Source organism: Trachurus trachurus, assembly GCF_905171665.1.
Source record: "Trachurus trachurus genome assembly, chromosome: 4".
Lineage (NCBI taxonomy): Eukaryota > Metazoa > Chordata > Actinopteri > Carangiformes > Carangidae > Trachurus > Trachurus trachurus.
This window is the reverse complement of record NC_139898.1, coordinates 28,463,260-28,481,635: the sequence shown is the minus strand read 5'-3', so window position 1 is coordinate 28,481,635 and position 18,376 is coordinate 28,463,260. Positions and strand designations below refer to the sequence as shown.

General features: G+C 41.6%; 2 protein-coding genes across 3 annotated transcripts in view; both read left to right on the top strand.

Moving 5' to 3' along the window:
• LOC310985199 (tetratricopeptide repeat protein 14-like) overlaps positions 1-1,751 on the top strand; it is a 408,748-nt gene extending 406,997 nt beyond the window's left edge. For both annotated transcript variants that reach the window (XM_083970712.1, XM_083970711.1), the window contains one exon: positions 732-1,751. In XM_083970712.1, the coding sequence (XP_083826838.1) occupies positions 732-1,536 (805 nt within the window). In that variant the 3' untranslated portion in view covers positions 1,537-1,751. The remainder of the gene's footprint in view (positions 1-731) is intronic.
• Positions 1,752-8,424: 6,673 nt separating this feature from the next.
• Positions 8,425-15,364, top strand: lamp3 (lysosomal associated membrane protein 3; the record flags this gene model as incomplete). Its single annotated transcript, XM_083970912.1, has 7 exons — positions 8,425-8,561; positions 9,164-9,244; positions 11,869-11,951; positions 12,146-12,271; positions 13,392-13,464; positions 13,552-13,722; positions 15,225-15,364. Exons 1-7 carry the CDS (start codon positions 8,501-8,503, stop codon positions 15,362-15,364), a joined length of 735 nt encoding a protein of 244 aa, XP_083827038.1. The 5' UTR covers positions 8,425-8,500.
• Positions 15,365-18,376: the final 3,012 nt, after the last annotated feature.

Sequence of the window (18,376 nt, the reverse complement as noted above, 5' to 3'; positions counted from 1 at the left end):
CACCACATTATGTAATAACGCCACATTTTGTAACAAAATTCTTGAACCCAGTATGTAATAAACTTTGCTGCATTTTATAATAATTACATATTGCATCATTTATTACAAATTGCGAGTGTTGCACTTTTTTTCTGAAGAAAATATAATAATTTGTAGCATTATGTAACAACTTATTACAAAATGCGGTTAAGTTTATTACATATTGCGTTCAAGAATTTTATCACATTAAGTTTCAGTTTAGTTTATTTGAAAAGGGGCAATGTACATTAATAAACATTGTAAAAAAAACGGGGCGGTGCGTGGCGCAGTGGGTAAAGCGGCGCGCCCCATGTGTAACGTTTCGGGCTCAAGGACCCTTCTTCAGACTGAGGAAGGGTCCTTGGGCCCGAAACGTTACACTCCCCCCTTGGGTGATAATAAATTATTGCTCTGGAGCTTTTGCTGGTGTGCGGATTTTTTCTTTTTCATCATTGACTTTTTGTGTCCGGCACCCAGCGTTCAGATTTTGGGATGTGCGTGCTTTTTCTATATTTTGAATGAGAATACAGATACAAAATGCGGCGTTATTACATCATGAGGTGAAACTTTCTTACATTATTATATAATGTGGCACTACCATAGACTGTATATGGGGCACCAGTCTCACATAATCATATTAATAATAATAATTAATTATAATAAGGATGTTTGGATCGAGATTGACATCATCAGTGAATCTCTCTTCTCCTCAGGATGAAGAAAAAACGAAAGAGATCAGCATCCTCCTCCTCCTCCTCGTCATCCTCCACTTCCACCAGCAGCTCCTCTGCTTCCTCATCTTCATCTTCCTCTCGCAGGAGGTCCAAGAAGAAGAAGAAGCAGAAGAAGCAGCGTCGGAGGTCCGAGCGTGGAGGTAAACACCAGCGCAGGAGGAGCGAGGAGGGTAAGAGCGAGAGAGACAGGAAGGAGAAGGAGGACGAGGAGGAGGGGGAGGAGGTGGAGTGGTACCCCGCGCCTCCCAACACCTCTGCCACCTTCCTGAACCAGAAGGGAGGCCCGGGGTTCGGAGAGAGGGATGAGGAGGAGGAGAGGAGGATCTGTCAGCTTTACTCTCTGTCCGTGAGTCCAGACCGAGAGGAGAGGAGGGAGAAAAACAGGGAGAGAGGGAAGGAAGATAAGAGGAGTCACAGTGACTCTAAGAGGAGAAGGAGCTCAGTAGACGAGAACAGGAGGCGTAGAGTGTCCTGCTCGTCAGCCGACTCTGCTTCTGTGTCCAAACGCTCAAAGAGGAACTCCTTTGACGGCGGTAGGTATGAGAGCAGAGGGAGGGAGGAACTGTCTGAGGTTGGAGGAGGAGAGAAAAGAGAGAAGGAAGGTAGAAAGAGGAGAGAGGAGGACCAGATCAGAGAGAGATCGGAAACAGCTGGTGGAAACCCTCGTGGCGTGACCTCGGCAACGCCTCAAAAAGATCTTCCTGCTAATCTGCTAAATATTTTCAATCAGATCTCTCAGTTTGAGAAGGAGAAGGGCGGCGGCGGCGGCAGGCCAAAAAAATGACTTCACAATAAAAGCCCAGAATTTGCCAGATACACAGAGACTTTGAAATGGATGATTGTACCATTTTATATCACTCTCAAATGTGCCGAGGATTTAATGTCCCAAGATGTTTTTTCCTTTTTTTTGTTATTGTCCCTGCCTGTGTTGCAGAAACTGAGTCATTTTATTTTGAAATGTTTCATTCTTGATGGTAGATTTTAGGCCTTTAGTCAAGATGTGATAAAATATTCATCTGAATGGACTGAAACTATAGATAATAAACAATAAATGATAATAAACTGTGGATGAACGATCCCAAATAATGTGACGGCATCATATTAGTGTCATTCATTTCTGCTAATTACAAAAGAACAGTATCAACGACTACGGATCTAACATCTTTCACCAAGATTAAATGAGCAGTGTAATTTTTTTGACTGATTAGTTGGCACTTTGGTGTCAGATCAGTTGCTACAAGCTTTAACGTCGGTTATTTTTTGTTTTGTTTTTCTGTCAAAGGAGATGTATGAAAGTATCTGCTAGTGCTGCATAGCTAACATTAACATTAACGGTTGCTTACTGTTCACTAGGTTAGAGAAATAAACAGCTACAGTTGGAAAATAGCGATAGAGGACACCGAGTTTGATCAGTTTACTGTTTATTGCATCACAAATGAGACAAGAAGTAGCTACACAATATATAACATTATGGAGCGCAGTCGGGTATATTATTCATTAACTTATTGACATGACGGCAACTGAGGGGACATTAAGCATTTAAATTTTAAAACTTTAAAAATACCTACAAAATCAACAGTACATGCTGAAGTTTTGAAACTTTCATCAAACTGGTGCCCCAATACTGCTGAAACTTTTGTCCACTTGAACTCATTACAAATTATTTTAAGTCCATCACTCAGTTTTTTTTCAAAAACTGTAAAACTTATAAAACCTATCTCCTCCCACAATTTTTGCTCAATTGTCACCAAACTTGCTACAGAGCATCTTCAGACTGTCCTCCACAAAACCTGTTTCTCTGATTTTTGATTTATCAAAAAAATGAGCCTACAGTGCATCAAAATGTATGACTGTAAACAGTACTGTAAACATATACTATTAAGTTCTTGCTAAATACATTTTCAATTTCCCTGAAAATAATTGAGAATATTTTGGAGTCATGGTTGATGAAGTTTGGCAAATATCAGAATTTTATCTCAAAAACTGAATTTTCTAGAACATTTTGAATTCTGCTCTCATGAGAACAACTGGAGTCAATGTGAGAGTGGCATTTTTAAACATCAGATTTTCTCTTATGAAGCAAAACACTTATCATTAAAAACAAATCACCAACGTGTCCATGCTGTCCAGATGCAATTTTTGTATTATCAGATTTTTGTTTAGATAACAGAATTTCCGACATTTTGACCATTTTTGAAATCTGCCTTGACAACAGCTGCCCGGACAGTGACTCCCTGAGTCGATAAATGAAGCTACACAGCAGGTCTCACTACCAGCCAATTAGCTCAATGGATCTTGGTGTCAGAGGTTCTGGGAATAAGACCCAGCCAGGGTGATGATGATGATGACAGATCAAAATGTCAGATGTCCTCAACATGAAATACAAGACAATCATCCTGATGGTGGCATCACAGCAATCATCTAAATAAAAACAAAATAAAACAAATAGCTTGGACGGGACCATGGGCGAAAGCTTACGAAATTTTGCACAAAGGTCCAGTCTCATCTTCTTCTTTCTTCTTCCGAGGAAATCATACTTCCCATGGGCGAAAACTCAGATGATGTTTGACAAATACATATCAGAATTTTACCTCAAAAACTGATTTTTTTTTTTTTTTTTTTTTTTACAGTTTCAAATCTGCCTGCGCGACTCAATTTGTGAAGCCACTGCTGAACTGCCACTTGCCAATTAGCTCAGTGCGATAGACAACGGTCTTTGGTTCCAGAAATTGTGGGTTGAAGCCTCAACTGGTGCAAAATAAACATTATAAGGTCAACTATCTTGTCTTCCTATTCTCCTGTTTGTTGCTCAGAATTTGCCTAAATTTGCCAAAAAAAAATAGCCTGGACCCGAAAATACAGATCAACTTCTAAGCAGTTGTTTCAAATAGTTGTACAATCTTCATCTTAAGAGGAAGAGAAGTAAAATGCAAGTTATTGAGTTCACTTACCGATACTTGGTATTCTCGCCAACAGTCGAAACGTCCAGAACATCCAATAGAGAGGAGTGTTGACACCAGGAAGAACGTCAGTTGTAAGGTAACTGATGAACCTGCAGGGACAGTTGCAGCCAGGAAAGAGGGAAGACATCACCAAAATATGTGAATACGCAGTTTTCAGAGTGAGTACGAAGTCCTAAAAACGCTAAATACAGGTGCATCTCAATAAATTAGATTAGAATATCATGGAAAAGTTCATATCAGTAATTCAATTCAAAAAGTGAAACTAATACATTATATAGATCCATTACACACGGAATGAAACATTTCGTGACCTAAAATTCAGTGTCTCAAAAAATTTAAATATTACAAAAGACGAATTAAAAAAAGCATTTTTAACACGGAAATGTAGCCTTCTGAAAAGTATGTCCATATGCACTCAATACTTGGTTAAGGCTGTCTGACTAGAACTACTGGAAATTTAACTTTTCCATGATATTCTAATTTATTGAGATGCACCTGTATAGTGAAATAGTAGAAGGCAAAGTTAATAAATAAATATATGAGGAATAGATACAATGTACTGCTGTTGTCCATTAGCAGACAACAGCAGTGTGGTACTGACTCTAAACAGTATATCACGACGTCCATCAAGTTCCAGTCGTTGCTGCTGAAACTGTTGGGGCCGGAGAGTCCCAGGGCCAGCAGCTTGATGGTCATCTCCAGCAGGAAGAAGGCCAAACTGATTCGGCTCAATTGCTGCATAAGCTGGAAACAAAAATATAAAATCATGACATGCTTTTTAATGGCAAAATGCAACAATACAGATGGAGACTTTGACAGACTCACATCAGGCGTCTGGCGAACAGACACTGGTGTGAACTGTGTTTAATGGTGTTTAAGTGGCAGAAGTGAAAGTGTTGTTCCAACAATTAATGCAAGTTTTTGACCTGTAAGTGGGCGGGCATGTGCAGATGTGGTGGGTACATGTACATCAGCACAGCATGGAGCACAATGACCAGCACCGACGAGCTCCTCAGCCACGTGGATTAAGAAGAGGTTAAGGTCAAAGGTCACATATTAATTCCATCATATGGTTTATGAGGAGATGGAGCAATAATCAATAGCATAATAACAATCATCATCTGTATAACACACATTATATTCTCTACATGTGAGAGCATGTCTAGAATGACAACAGATAAACACTGAACCTTGAATTAGACAAGTGTAAGGATATGGGCCACACGTCAGTCTCAGGCACAACCTCCGGGGTTCTGTGGTCTGTTTAAGACCCCAGACCACCGGGACCACGTCCGGGTAGAGCAGCCGCTCTCCCTTCTGCTCTTTCCCCTCCTTTCCTCCTTCTTCCATCTGGAGGGAGGACGTGAGAGGACATGAGACAGACAGTTGGTGGATCACCAGTGTCACTGGGATGTTGCTGTCTCTAAATTATTATGAAAAATATCTTTAACTGCATTAAAAAAAGTAGTAGCCTACTGTTAAATTCTTATCCCTGGACTTTTTTTTCATAACATACCGTAGCCTACTCACTGCTGAAAAAAGTAGCGCCGATAGAAGTCACATTAGTTAAAGCAGAAGTGAGTGATATATTTGTGTTAATATAAGTCTTAAATAGTTATATCTTCCGACAGCAATCACTTACATAGAGTGTTTGGACTGAAACACGGGTCTCTCAGTCACTCTGCTCTGCTCTGAGCCGAGGAGAAAACATTTATCGTATCCTACAGTTTTTATCCAATGAGGAGAGAGAACGGCATGCAGGGCTGTGTGTGCAGCCAAGGGACGCCGTGAATGTGGTGACGTAGGGACGAGGACTGTTATGGTGCGTTCAAGGAAACTCGTATTTTTCCGACCGTAGAGTGGTACCAGTTCGATCTGGTACGAGTTCACCGGTCGGAAGTTACGAGTGGCCGTTATAGTGACTTTCACCGGTAAAACAGGTCGGAAAAACACGAGTGGGTTGCCTGGAACGCTACAAAGTCGTAAGTTGTGACTTGAAGCTGTAATTTACGATTTCAAAAGCCTGCCTGGAACGCAGCATTAGTGAAAACGACCGGATCACTCACTTCTGCTTTAACTGAACATCATGGTACATTTCGAGGGTTTGGAGCACAAGGGGCGTAAGTGACATTTTGGGGTAAAATGACATTTATATTTTCTCTGTTTCACCTGGATAATTGAAAAACATGAGAAAAGCAGGGCCACTCACCAGAACAGATGTCGATTTTTAAAGTTGCTCCTGTTGCTGTCATGAAAAACAGACAAAAATAGTTTTTTGTGTCATCATCACACTTTGGAACACTGTAGCCTTCAAATTCATAAAATTCATATTACTGTTGCCAAGGTAACAACTAATGAGGATGATACCTTTGTTTGACCCTCTGAACTTTTTATGCAACACCGTCTTTGGGTCAAACTTTCTAATAATCAAATTAATTGATCTGCAAAACCAATGAGGTTTCCTGCAGCCTCAGCTCTACTTTTTTTTAAATTATCATATTTGACATTTTTTGGGAGGCATCTTTGAATAAAAGACTTTGTTCTTTGTTAAAGGGTGTGACATTTTATATTTGATTTTTTTTAACCAATCGAACAAAGTCTTCCAAAATTGTGTGACTACTGGACCAATGGTAAAAAAAAAGATGTTCAATAGTTTCACTGTCTGTCTGACAGAAACCACGTGGCTCCACAGGACCCAGAACAAATGGTGAAGGAAGCACGCGACCAGATAAAGCTCGCCCGCTATGGCTGTGGTCACATCACACTGGCTGAGTGTCAACAGTTTTATTTTTAAGCAAGGTTAATCTGTTGAATTTGTATTTCATGACAGTAAATGAATATATAGGTACAGTATGTACAGTATGAGAACTGGGACACGGCTTTAGTGTGACAGGAACCTCATCACTGATATGACAGTTTTATTGTCTAGGAGGTCTTTTATTGTACAAGCCTAATTTTCTTTCTCCTAGTAAATGCAAAATGGGGTTTAAATTTATGTTCTTAAAGGAGATATCAGTGAAATGTTTTTGTTAATATAAGTCCTAATTAGTCATATTTTCCGTCAGCAATCACTTACATAGAGTGTTTCGACCGGAACACGAGTCTCTCCGTCACTCTGCTCTGCTGTAACCCGAGGAGAAAACATTTCTTCTGGGATACAAGTGTTATCCAATGAGGAGAGAGAACGGCATGAAGGGCTGTGTGTGCAGCCAAGGGATGCGCGTGAATGTGGTGACGTAGCACGAGGACCAATTGATGCCTGACAAGGGCGGGGGCTGCTAACTCATGGTGCGTTCAAAGAAACTCGTACTTTGTGTTTTTCCTTCCTGTGAAGTCATACCAGTTCGATCTGGTACGAGTTCACGGGTCGGAAGTTACGAGTGGCCGTTATAGGGAACTTTCACAGACAACAGGATGGTAAAAACACGAGCTACGGGTTACCTGGAACGCTACCAAGTCGTAGTTGTGACTTGAAGCTGTAACTTACGGTTTCAAAAGCCTGCCTTGAACGCAGCATTAGCCGAAACGGCCGCGAAGCTGATATCTGCTTTAAGGCCTTAGAATATATATATATAAAAAAGAAAAACAACAATTCATAGCCCAAAGAGGAACTGTTTAAAACATCCCAGTTTGCCTTTCACTATCACTCACAACATAAAGAAACGTGACTTCTGTGCTATTGTTGCTGTGTGTTTCACATACAGATCACACATAAAGGTAGAGTTATGTGATTCTATGACAAGCGGATTTAACATTTAAAAGCTAAGTTTGACTATCCGGAATTAACATTGTAGATATCAACAACGTCTTTCTGACTAGTCGTAATGGAGTAGCCTAGTTGGATTTTTGATTCAAGATATCTGTAATTCAGTTTTGCCGAGTCAAAAAGAACATTTCAGATATCTGCAACAACATTCTTCCTATCCACAATTGTCATTTCAGATATCCACAACTACGTTCTTCCTAGGACAAGTGACGTCACTTTTGCCATTCATGTGTATGGAGTTTGTCATTACAGATATCTACAATTCAGTTGCAGATATCCGCTTTGTGAATTACAGATATCTGCAACTGAATTACTACTATTCCTAATTCCAGTTTGAGATATCTTCAACGTCATTTTGACTAGTCATAATTCCATTTACAGATATCTACAACGTCATTTTGCCTAGTCAAAACTTTAAAACTTTTATTTAAGATATCTGAAAAGGGACATGTAGATATTTTTAATTGAGGTGAATTAAAGATATCTTGAACTGGAATTATGACTAGTAAGAATCAAATTGTAGATATCTCAAACTGGAATTACTACTAGTCGTTATTCAGTAACAGATATCTGTAATTCACAAAGCGGATATCTGCAACTGAATTGTAGTTATCTGTATTGACAAACCCCATACACATGAATGGCAAAAGTGACGTCATTTGTCCTAGGAAGAACGTAGTTGTGGATATCTGAAATGACAATTGTGGATAGGAAGAATGCAGTTGCAGATCTTTTTGACTCGGCAAAACTGTTAAAATGGCTTGCCATATGATTCAGCTGTGTTTCTCACACTTGTTTAACTGACACGAATTCACCATCATCAGGGGTGTGAGGTCTGCCCCTCCTCCCGTGGCCCTTCGTTCACTTCCTCTGCAGGAGTCGTCTTTATGTTGGTGTGTAGGTGTTCAGCAGCTTTCACACACTCAGCAGCCAGACCGAGGCGGCTGCACCTCTGACCCAAATAGCTACTCATACTTATTCTACACTTTTCTATTCTCTCCTCTTTTTTTCTGACAATAATGTTAAGAAGCCACACAGGTGCATCATGGTGTCTTTTCCTCCTGGCTGCTGTTACTCCAGGTAAGTTTGATGATATTTATATGCCATTTCAACCTCAGACCTTCACCCACAGTTTTGTTTTTTCATTTATTGAGCTCTAAACCGAGTCTTTTACACAATATATCAATGAATAAATGAGCAGGAACCACTGTTTTATCACTCATCCCATTCTGTAGTCATCATGCACTGAAGTGAATAATGTTGGGAGCGATTTCTAACTATTTTTTACCGTAGGCTACATTTCATAATGCTGTTTTTAACCTTTATTGTTCACTGCTCTTCAACTGAAAAGGTCTGGTTTCCTGTCATCGTTTGCCGTGTGGTCTCAGTGGTCCCACACTTGTCTTCCTCACTCTGTGGTTTAACCATCCACTTGATGATAAAATGAAGATCACATAGCTACAGTTTCCATATGACATGGCATTGCTTTCATTTTTGAGTCCCAGGCTGATTAAGATAAAAAGGTGGAAACCTTCTTCAGCAGCTTTTTGTTGTATACTACTGTGTATACAACAAAAATGTGTTCGATGTGATTTATTTCTCCTTGTTTGAAATGTTTTGACAGATGAAAACTGTGTTCACGTTTTTGTGGGTAACCGTAACCTTATGGATTCCTCCACTAGGTGTCCACCTTCTGAGAAATGACCCCGAGGTTCGGATCGACCAACCGGTCCTGCAGCCCTCTGAAGCCGCTCCTAAAATAGGTAAAAACACAAACGCAGGACGAGATTTATCACCACTTTCTGCAGCCACTTGCAGAAGGAACCACTATCGGGGCAAGCTGCTGCAGTAAAAGTGAGATGTAACAGATGAAATTTAAAAGTCTGTGAATGGTTTTGTGAGGCTCATTCATGTGCTTTAAAACTTAAAAGGGCTGTGAAAGCTGTTATTGGAGGCTGAGGCAGGTTTAGCAGTGAGAGCAGCGAAATCTGAGATGATCCTGAATTCTTAACAAGTGCTGAGTTCAAATGCTGTATGAATTTTAATATAAAGCATGAATAAAATGATTCCTTTGTAGCTTTAATGATGTTATAAATCAAATAACACAATGATATTGAGTTAAACAGAGTTGTACTGGCAGGTATAATGAAACATGAATCTTTTTTATGCATTTAATGCAAGTTACTATTGTGTCCCTAAAGCCAGAGTCGTTGTCCGGGGTGTATCCCACTGACACGCCTTCCGTCGAGGAAACAGAGTCTGAGGACTCAGAGGTTGATTCATTCATCACCCAAGCTGAAGTCACTGAGGTAGTCCGGAAGCTCCTCAGTGGCAAGTCGCCGGGGGTGGATGAAATCCGCCCTGAGTACCTCAAGTCTCTGGATGTTGCGGGGCTGTCGTGGCTGACACGCCTCTGCAGCATCGCGTGGCAGTCGGGGACAGTGCCTCTGGACTGGCAGACCGGGGTGGTGGTCCCTCTCTTCAAAAAGGGGGACCGGAGGGTGTGTCCCAACTACCGGGGGATCACACTCCTCAGCCTCCCGGGGAAAGTCTATTCCAGGGTGCTGGAGAGGAGAATTCGGCCGATAGTCGAACCTCGGATCCAGGAGGAACAATGCGGTTTTCGTCCTGGCCGTGGAACGCTGGACCAGCTCTACACCCTCCGCAGGGTGCTCGAGGGCGCATGGGAGTTTGCCCAACCAGTCCACATGTGTTTTGTGGACTTGGAGAAGGCTTTCGACCGTGTCCCACGTGGCATCCTGTGGGAGGTGCTCCGAGAGTATGGGGTCGGAGGCCCTCTGCTGAGGGCTGTACGGTCCCTGTATGACCGGAGCAGGAGCTTGGTTCGCATTGCCGGCAGTAAGTCAGACCTGTTCCCGGTGCGTGTTGGACTCCGGCAGGGCTGCCCTTTGTCACCGGTTCTGTTCATTATTTTTATGGACAGAATTTCTAGGTGCAGCCAAGGGCCGGAGGGGGTACGGTTCGGGAGCCACTTGATTTCATCTCTGCTTTTTGCGGATGATGTGGTCTTGTTGGCTCCCTCGAGCCAGGACCTTCAGCATGCACTGGGGCGGTTTGCAGCCGAGTGTGAAGCAGCTGGGATGAGAATCAGCACCTCTAAGTCCGAGGCCATGGTTCTCGACCGGAAAAAGGTGGCTTGCACCCTCCAGGCCGGGGGAGAGTTCCTGCCTCAGGTGGAGGAGTTTAAGTATCTTGGGGTCTTGTTCACGAGTGAGGGGAGAATGGAGCGCGAGATCGACAGGCGGATCGGTGCGGCGGCCGCAGTAATGCGGTCTTTGTATCGGTCCGTCGTGGTGAAGAAGGAGCTGAGCCGAAAGGCAAAGCTCTCAATTTACCGGTCGATCTACGTTCCCACCCTCACCTATGGTCATGAACTCTGGGTCATGACCGAAAGAACGGGGTCCCGGATACAAGCGGCCGAAATGAGTTTCCTCCGCAGGGTGGCGGGGCGCTCCCTTAGAGATAGGGTGAGGAGCTCTGTCACCCGGGAGGAGCTCGGAGTAGAGCCGCTGCTCCTCCACATCGAGAGGAGTCAGCTGAGGTGGCTCGGGCACCTGTATAGGATGCCCCCTGGACGCCTCCCTCGTGAGGTGTTCCGGGCATGTCCCACCGGGAGGAGGCCCCGAGGAAGACCCAGGACACGCTGGAGTGACTACGTCACTCGGCTGGCCTGGGAACGCCTTGGGGTCCCCCCGGAAGAGCTGGAGGAAGTGTCCGGGGAGAGGGAAGTCTGGGCATCCCTGCTCCGACTGCTGCCCCCGCGACCCGATTCCGGATAAGCGGCGGACAATGGATGGATGGATGGATGGATACTATTGTGTTAAGAATGCCGGCATCACTGGATTATGAGCCCTGACAGATGTGTGTAGTTGTAGTTTATTCGATCTTGTGCACAAATCGTTATAGTCAGGCATCAATCAACAAGTGCCGACCCTTTAATTCTTCATTTCAGTTAACCCTTTGGAGCTTTTTATGGTTTCAGTGTAACATAAAGTAAGTATAAATAAATCTTATAATCAACAGAGGAAGCCAAAATAAAGTTTCAGTCAAATCCTAAATGATCAATCTTGTTTATAGTTTTCTATCATTATATATTTTCATTTCTTTTTAAACTGTTTTTGCTTTGTTTGAGATCAGAAAGATTTGTCAGAGAGCTTGTTGTATCCTTTAAGTATCTGCACCATTAGGTAGAAAATCAGTGCATATAAAGCACATATCAATTTTCTCTAATATTCTCAACAACTTTAAGTCTAGTTGATAATGAACAATGAAATTTACATGATAAAACATTTTGAAGTTTTAGACGATATTATGTAACTGTATCTATGGATGTATTTGTTAATGTTTGTGTGTGTTTTGTGCACAGGGATCTACATGGTGACTAACAGCACTGGGAAACCCTGCATCAAAGCCACGATGGGAGCAGAGTTCATCATCACTGAAAAGAAGGTATGTGTGTGTGTGTGTGTGTGTGTGTGTGTGTGTGTGTGTGTGTGTGTGTGTGTGTGTGTGTGTGTGTGTGTGTGTGTGTGTGTGTGTGTGTGTGTGTGTGTGTGTGTGTGTGTGTGTGTGTGTGTGTGTGTGTGTGTAGTATTTCACCGTCCAGTGATGTTACACAATACTTTTGTCCTTTATTCCCTCAGAAGACCTGGTATTTCAACCTGGACCCCTCCATGGTCCAGACCAGTGGTTACTGTGGCAGAGACGCTGCTGGTCTGTCTCTGATGCTGCAGGGCAACACAACCAGTCTGCACTTCACCTTCAGAAAGGTATATACAGTAGTTCAACATTTTTGGCAAACTGGCCCATTGCCATAATCCCTATAGTTTTAGCAGTAGGTTCGTTACCTTTAAATGTTGGTGCAAGCTATTTTTAGAACGGCGGAGCAGAGCCGTGAGCTGCTCAGAGCTACGCTACGAGACGGAGTTGTTTTAGAGGTAAATTCATGCAAAACCGGCAAGCAGTCTCTGCATTTGTCTCGAAAACAACTCCGTCGCATAACGTTTCTTTATTATCTCATACATGGTGAATGCGCAGCTCACACCAGAGCGTTGTGGAGTTGTTGGATTGTGTATTTGATGAGTTTGATGAGGGAAACCAAGAAATCCCATTAGCCTCCATAGCTTAGCTCTGAGCAGCTCACAGCTCTGCTCCGCCGATCTAAAAATAGCTTGCACCGACAATTAAAGGTAATGAACCTAATACTCCTAAAACTATAGGGATTATTTGCCAAAATGTTGAACTCCCTTTAAAGCAGAAGTAAGTGGTCCGGTCGTTTTGGCTAATGCTGCGTTCCAGGCAGGCTTTTGAAATCGTAAATTACAGCTTCAAGTCACAACTTACGACTTTGTAGCGTTTCAGGCAACCCACTCGTGTTTTTCCGACCTGTTTTACCGGTGAAAGTCACTATAACGGCCACTCGTAACTTCCGACCGGTGAACTCGTACCAGATCGAACTGGTACCACTTCACGGTCGGAAAAATACGAGTTTCCTTGAACGCACCATAACAGTCCTCGTCCCTACGTCACCACATTCACGGCGTTCCTTGGCTGCACACACAGCCCTGCATGCCGTTCTCTCTCCTCATTGGATAAAAACTGTAGGATACGATAAATGTTTTCTCTTCGGCTCAGAGCAGAGCAGAGTGACTGACAGACCCGTGTTTCAGTCCAAACACTCTATGTAAGTGATTGCTGTCGGAAGATATAACTATTTAAGACTTATATTAACACAAATATATCACTCACTTCTGCTTTAAGCATACATGTTAATTTCAGTTAAACTAATGTACTGTATGAATATAATGCATTACTTCTAGATCAAACTGTTCACAGTAATTCATGAAACAATGTTTTATTTACAGTACATGTCTCTGTCTCTGTCTCCAGGAGAAGGAGGTTTTCTACGTCTCCACGGTGACTGCTCATGTGTCTCCTCGGCCGGTCTGCCAGAGATGCGCCGGTAAAAGAAAAGAAAATATCTCCTTTTTCATTTCTAAATGCTCAGGAACTAACTGCAAACTCTGTTTTTACATCCTGTTCCCTCCAGATACGACGTACTCCGGTGTGTTGGACCACGAAAAGTTGTTCACAACGACCGACGGCCACAGCTTCAAATGCAAATCTGAGAATCTGCTGCAGCTGTCGTCCGAGCTGCGGGTGAAGCTGGTGCCTCTGCAGGTCCAGGCCTTCACTCTGCTCAACGGACTCTATGGAGAAGGTGAGTGAAGCCGATTGGTTTGGGTTTCACAACTGGATCAGAACCAAGATGCTTAAAGAAAAACCTGAGTGGTCATGTTAAACTTAAACTTACTGAGTCTCTTCTACAGATTTTGTTGTTTTTTGACTCTAAGTACAAGATTTACACTGCTCAGGTACAAGTTAATCAACTCCCAAACCACTGATTCATTCATAACTAATGTGACTCTCTTTTCCAATGGTTTGCGTCATCAAGTGAACAAATGTGAACACCACTTTTACCTTTTTTTAATGCATAAAAACAAACATTTTCATATTTGTTAACACCTCTGTTTGTTTGGGCTGTGTTGTCTGCAGTTGGACCAGGTTATGTTGTTGCTGTTAGAAAACCTAAAAACTCACTGACAGCTTTAGTTATTGCTCAGTTAGGCTGTCAAAAGGTTTGATGCATTTTAATTTCTAAAACCTATGAAAAGATGGATTCGTTTTTTTTTTTTTTTAATTGTCTTAAAGGGACCCAAAATTCAAATTTCTCTGAGTTACGGGTTGGGGGTCCGCGCAGCAGTATTTGTCCATATAATGGTTGTGAATGGATACCACTTTCCTTCGTCCAAAAAGACACACCAAAAAACATCCAAATACCTCCATGCTGCTTGTCTGTAATGTCCCTCTTGTATTGAAGCCCCGACATGAGAAATTGTTCCGAAAAAAATTAAATAAGTATAAGTTTTAAGCTTGTTTGTAGCGGAAGCTCCCAGTGTCTCAGTTCACTGCTCTTCCTGTGTCAGTGCACTGACCGGCGGAGCAATTTCTCATGTCGGGGCTTCAATACAAGAGGGACATTACAGACGAGCAGCATGGAGGTATTTTGATGTTTTTTGGTGTGTCTTTTTGTTACGAAGAAAGTTGGTATCCATTCACAACCATTATATGGACAAATACTGCTGCACGGACCCCCCGTAACTCAGAGAAGGCACGGAGGACTCTCACAGCTCTTAGTTGACATGTGGGTGAGTAGATAATGAGTGAAATTTGAATTTTGGGTGAACTATCCCTTTAACCTCCGTTTGTTTGGGCCGTGTTGTCTGCAGTTGGACCAGGTTACGTTGTTGCTGTTAGAAAACCTAAAAACTCACTGACAGCTTTAGTTATTGCTGTTTATTGTCCCGTTTGGCCTCAGTTAGGCTTTCAAAAGGCTTGATGAATTTTAATTTCTAAAACCTATTTATTTATTTATTTATTTTTATTGTCTTAAAGAAATGCCAGACATCCAGGCCAGAAGCAGGAAGCTGTACAAGATTAAATTTATAGATAAGCAATAAAAACCAAGTAGACGGAAATCCTGATTTGTCACTGTGTAATGAGTGAAAAGATAAAATGCGGGTCTTTCTGGATTTATCTCCCCAGATTTGAGAAGGATCTTTACTCATCCACCTCTCTCTCTCTCTCTCTCTGTCTCTCTCTCTCTCTCTCTCTCTCTCTCTCTCTCTCTCTGTCTCTCTCTCCCTCTCTCTCATGTTTCAGAGGAGGAGTGCTGGGCTGACTTCATCAAAGAAGTTGTTCCCATCATCATCGGAGCCGTCGTGGTGGGTCTCGTCCTGACCGCTCTGCTCATCCACCTGTTCATCAAAGACCGACGCAGACAAGGCTACAGCAGAATCTGACCTGAGCTCGCTCTCATAATGAATGGACGTTAACTTACAAAGAGTTTCTCAAACTTCCTCTACCCTACCTGTACTTGATTTAAAAAACAAAAGAAAAGAAAAAGAAAAGTCATGGGGTGCCGTTTAGATGTCTAGTTAGTGGGTAAGGCAGATGCCCCAGATGCAGAGGCTATATAGTCTTTGCTGCAGCCGGCCCTGGATCGAATCCTGAGTTTGGTGGCCGCTTTCTATGTGTCATTGCCCATCTCTTTCTCTGCCTCCCCATTTCCTGTCTCTCTCCACTATCAATTAAATGCAAAACCCCCCCAAAAATATATACATTTATTTCATATCTCCCATTATAACATATAGAAGCCTAATATCTGACACGCAAACAGTAAATGAAAAAAGCATTATGTAAAATAAATGTATTTATTTCACTATTTGTCCTTCATTCTGCTTTCAGTGATGACTTTTTATTCACTGTTGTTTGTTTTAAAGCAGATATCAGTGGAATGTTTTTGTTAATATAAGTCCTAAATAGTCCTATTTTCCGTCAGCAATCACTTACATGAAGTATTTCAGCCTAAACACGAGTCTCTCCGTCACTCTGCTCTGCTGTAACCCGAGGAGAAAATTTTCCTTGTGGGATACAAGTGTTATCCAATGAGGAGAGAGAACGGCATGAAGGGCTGTGTGTGCAGCCAAGGGATGCGCGTGAATGTGGTGACGTAGCACGAGGACCAATTGATGCCTGACAAGGGCGGGGGCTGCTAACTCATGGTGCGTTCAAAGAAACTCGTACTTTGTGTTTTTCCTTCCTGTGAAGTCATACCAGTTCGATCTGGTACGAGTTCACGGGTCGGAAGTTACGGGTGGCCGTTATAGGGAACTTTCACAGACAACAGGATGGTAAAAACACGAGCTACGGGTTACCTGGAACGCTACCAAGTCGTAGTTGTGACTTGAAGCTGTAACTTACGGTTTCAAAAGCCTGCCTTGAACGCAGCATTAGCCGAAACGGCCGTGAAGCTGATATCTGCTTTAATATTTTAATGTTCTTGTGTTATTTGTTTAAATTTTTTAAATAATGAAATAAAAAATAGAATAAATCGTGTCAGAGTCGATATACTGTATATATATATACTTTATTATCATATTAAAGACATTCAGATTCAGATTCAGCTTTATTTGTCCTTTGCAAGGAATCTTATTTTCACCCCGTACGCCACACACAACCTCAAGATACATAAATACATACATTACATTACCCACCCATACACATTAAACAGACAAACAAACAAACATGACATTATACAAACATTAATGAAACAGCAGTGACATACAGGGAGTGCATAATAAATATCACAAAAAGCAGAGCTTGACAAAAATAATAAAGAAATACAATGTATCAGGATGCATAAAGATACATTTGATCAATTAAGAAACAATAAATAAAAAAATAGATGTGCTAAAATGGAGAAAAGAAAAGAAAAATCTGTAGAAACATTTTATCTAGTATAGATCATCATATTTTCCATAATGTCTTGAAATAGACATAATACATAATACATAATACTATACATAATAATACATAATATTATACATAATATATTATTTTTATATTATTATTATACATTATGTTATGATATAATGGTATAATATATATATAATGGTATAATAAATTATACATAATATACAGTACAGGCCAAAAGTTTGGACACACCTTCTCATTCAATGTGTTTCCTTTATTCTCACTGAAGGCACCAAAACTATGAATGAACTGGAATTAACAAAAAAGTGTGAAATAACTGAAAACACGTCTTTTCTTCGTTGTCTTCTTTTCTTCTTCCTCCTCCTCTATCTCTGCCCCCACCAATTCTAGTTTCTTCAAAGTAGCCACCCTTTGCTCTGAGCTTTGCACACTCTTGGCATTCTCTTGATGAGCTTCAAGAGGTGAACCTGACCTGAAAATGGTTTTCACTTCACAGGTGGTGTGCCTTGTCAGGGTTCATTAGTGGAATTTCAGTGAGAATCTACAATGTAAATAGTCATGAAAATAAAGGAAATGCATTGAGTGTGTCCAAACTTTTGACCTGTACTGTATGTTATAATATATATTATTATACATAAGTTATAATACATAATATTACAGTTTTTCTCGATTGCTAAGACACATTTCTTGAAAGCTGCTCTCCTTTTCTCTAAACTGTGAACACAACCCCCAATTTTCAAGCTACATTCACAAAACCTCAGACTCTTCTTGCAAAACCAAACTTTCACCTCAAAACAGTTCAATCTGTGCTCAGAACTGAACTCTGTTGTCAAATCGTGCCCCGAGTCAATCAAAATTAAAAACACTAGTGAGCAGTCACTAAACACTACATAGAAAAATAGAAAACACAATGCTCAGCACATGAAGCTGTAGAAATAAATGTTTATTGTTCACTGTAGGCTAAATGCATGTTGCAAAACAAAAAACCTGTGCATTTAGCACTTGTACAGTACAAAAAGCAAACAGAAATCTTGTGCATTTAGCACTTGTATGCAGTAAGTATATGTAAAAATAAAGTACAAAAATATAGAAATGAGAAGTGCACAACTCAGCTACAGCATCATTTCTCTGTAGCTACTGGGTCAGGCCACAGGACTTCATCCTGAACTAGCTTACAGTATATGTGCCCTCACATCATTGGACACAAGTGTGATCAATTTTGAGTTGTTGTGTTCAACCGGTGAAACCTGTGCTTTAGTTGTGTTTGACTTTTGCCACCTGTGCTCAGCATTATGCAACACAGGTGCATCACAATGAAAATGTGTTGGTAAGTTGTGTCTAAACAGGTGAAAAGTGCTGATGGTTTTGTCAAAAGAGTGACTGGTTCAAACAGTGGGTTCAAGCAACTGTAAAGCAAGCAAAAAATAGTAAACAGCTCCACCGCCTGTTAAATGTCGCCCTCTGGTGGATGTCTGACGTCACTGCAGCCCCATCCCCGCCTCCATAAATCCCGCTTTCTCATTGGCTGTCGCCGCTAC